General features: G+C 36.6%; 1 protein-coding gene across 1 annotated transcript; it reads left to right on the forward strand.

Moving 5' to 3' along the window:
• Positions 1–2,131: 2,131 nt before the first annotated feature.
• LOC105312881 (zinc finger MYM-type protein 1-like) lies at positions 2,132–2,638 on the forward strand. The gene has a single exon (XM_011405866.1). The coding sequence runs from the start codon at positions 2,132–2,134 to the stop codon at positions 2,636–2,638; it is 507 nt and encodes a 168-aa protein (XP_011404168.1).
• The last annotated feature ends 318 nt before the right edge of the window (positions 2,639–2,956 follow it).

The raw sequence follows: 2,956 nt of genomic DNA on the forward strand, positions 1-2,956 counted from the left end.
ACTCTCAATCATTAAATTAAAGACAAGTATTCCTAAACAAGATGACATCATCTTTACTTATCTAGAGCCTTGCAAAACAGACATTGTAAAAGGAGACAATGGGAATTTGTTTACTACCCTGGTAATGAAGAATTTCAAAGAAGGTGGTGTGATATTTTAAACCTTAAGTTTGTAACACCTGCTAGAATTTTACATGGTAGTGCAACAACACTATTGTCAGATAAAAGAGTTCCTAATAGTACTCTTGATGTCCCTGGTCATGGAACTCTTTATTTTATGCCCTTTCATATCTCATTAATGGGTCAATTTCTCAGCATTACGAATTACGTAAAGCAATTGTTAGTAATATGCAAAACTTTGAACAATTGATTAATAGCATTAAGTGCAACCAGATATTGAAGCATATCTGATTACATAAACAAGTCCAAAATGTATAGAAATTGTGTGGGTCACTGATGCAGAGATTATTACACTAACTGCAATGTTAGTTGTATCTATATATTCACTTGCTCATGCTTTTGTTCGCTGGGTTAGATATGGAAACCAAACTTTATATTGCATTTCTTGTGATACTAATACACCTGCTTTATATTTGAAGCATGTTGGTACTAATCATTTCCAAGCAGTTAAGTCTATTAATAGTTCTTAAGCATTGATTGTTGATGAAATGTGGGTATGGTGTATGGGAGGTACATTACCTTAAAAACATTGGTTGTTTAATGTGACATATTATCACTGCATGTGCAATGTGAGTAATGTGTGAAACCAATGGTGCATATCCATGCAGTATTGCTCAGTACGAAGAGATCTAGCTGCATTTAGGAAGTGAGATTAATCAATGTATAACAAATAACAGTGAAAATCAGGCCCGTAGCCAGAGGAGTTTCGGACGAACCCCCTATTGTAGCTACAAAAAATTACTTAGCCGAGCTCCTGGCTTAAAAGAACAGCACTGCAGAGTACAGAAGTTTGAGAAGGACTGGCATTCAGCAGCACAGCTAGTCAGCCATTTTTGCGGAGTCACTCCCACCTTTTACATTAGGTGTGATTATCATTATTATTCATTATTATTGATTTAATAAACTGTATAAACTGCAATTGATTACTGATTATTTCTAATTATTAAGTGATTAATCTACGATAAAATTAAAAAGCTGTTATAAAATGAAGAGATCTGGTAATGACTTAAGGTCTTTCTTTTCAAAGTATCCCAGGCTGTCAAAAGACACTCATGATGATGGTAACTTTCTAATTGAAACTGCCTTCTTAATCAAGTATTTCAATTATCATTGTTAGCAGATACTTTTGCTGATACCAGGGATATTGAAATTGATCTATCACTGCAATCAGAGCCTAAGGAAAGAGATACATGCGATACTACAGAAATGGAGACTAATGAAAGCAGTTCTACACTACAAATAGATGAGTGTAAAATCAATGATATTGGGTAGCTTGTAGATCCAGGAAAGACTGATCAAGAAATTTGCATACCTATAAGCAACCTCTCAAGCAGTCAAAAGTATGACATGCTTTTCAGTCACATGCCTCCACCTTCAGTTCTTCCAAGCTCCTATGGCCATGGCTGTATGAGAAAATTTAATGTGGACTGGTTAAGGAAATACTCTTGGCTGCCATATAGTCCTTCTCTGAATGGTGTTTTCTGTGGCCCATGTTCAATTCTCCTGACAGAATCTAAACGTAATGGTAAAGGAATTCTAGTTAATACGCCATTCTCTAACTGGGTCAAGATTAGCAGTACTTTAAGGAATCACTCACAATTTTCTTACCATTCAAAAACTATAGTTGCTGCTGATGCTCTGAAAACAACAACTGAAATCCATCCAGGAGAATTGATGTTCAAACAAGTACAGCACTACAACGTCAAGTTGAATGGAATAGAAGACATATTCTTCAACAAATCATACGGGCAGTCAAATATCTTGGCAAACAAGGCCTACCATTTTGTGGAACCATCGAAAGTGTGACTACTACAGCAAACCCTGGTAATTTCTTAGCCCTTTTAAAGACCTTTGCTGAAACTGATTCAGTGCTTCAGGCCCATTTAGAGTGTCCTCTTCATCGAAATGTCACATATCTATCACCAACATCACAAAATGAGCTGATAGAAGTAATGGGCTATGACATTATCAGGGAAAGCATTGTTGATGAAGTAAAGGAAGTTCGATATTTCTCTGTTATGGCTGATGAAGTCACATGTCACAATGTTGAGTATCTCCTAATATGTCTTCGTTACGTTGATGCCCATAATAACATCCGCGAAGACTTCATTGCATTTATAATGATGGAAAGAGTAAGAGCTGTAGATATTTCATGCGCCATCATTGCTACTTTGGAGGGACTTGGGCTTTTATTGAATGATTTAAGAGGACAGGGATATGATGGAGAATCTACCATGAGTAGAGAAAAGGGTGGAGTACAGAAGCTAATCAAAGAGAAGCAGCTTAAGGTACTTTACACTCATTGTGCAGGCCATTCAATTAATCTTGTCATTGCATCTTCCTGCTCCATACCAATAGTAGGAAACTGTATTGATGTCATTAAAGGCATAACTCTCTATATAAAATATTCCCCAACGAGGGAAGGTTTACTAAAAGCTATTATTCAGAGCTTTGCCTGATGGTAGCCAAAGAACTCCACTACTCAATGTGTGTGTGACAAGACGGGTGGAAAATATAGAAGGGTGGGAAAGATTAGCTCTTTGCCATCCTTAACACTGTAAAATGACAAGTGCTGGACACCTGATGACAAACGAAATGCAATGGCACATCTCAAATCTCTAGAGTCATTCGAAATTTTGTACACCTTGATATTACTCCACCAGTCATTGATGTATTTCAAGGAGTTTGTTGTACTGATTCAGGGTGAAAGTCAAGATATTATTCAAGGATGACAACTACTGTCTGAAACAACTTTTAGCCTGCAGCATTTAAGAAAT

Source organism: Amphimedon queenslandica, unplaced genomic scaffold (genome assembly GCF_000090795.2).
Source record: "Amphimedon queenslandica unplaced genomic scaffold, v1.1 AMPQUscaffold_13390, whole genome shotgun sequence".
NCBI lineage: Eukaryota > Metazoa > Porifera > Demospongiae > Haplosclerida > Niphatidae > Amphimedon > Amphimedon queenslandica.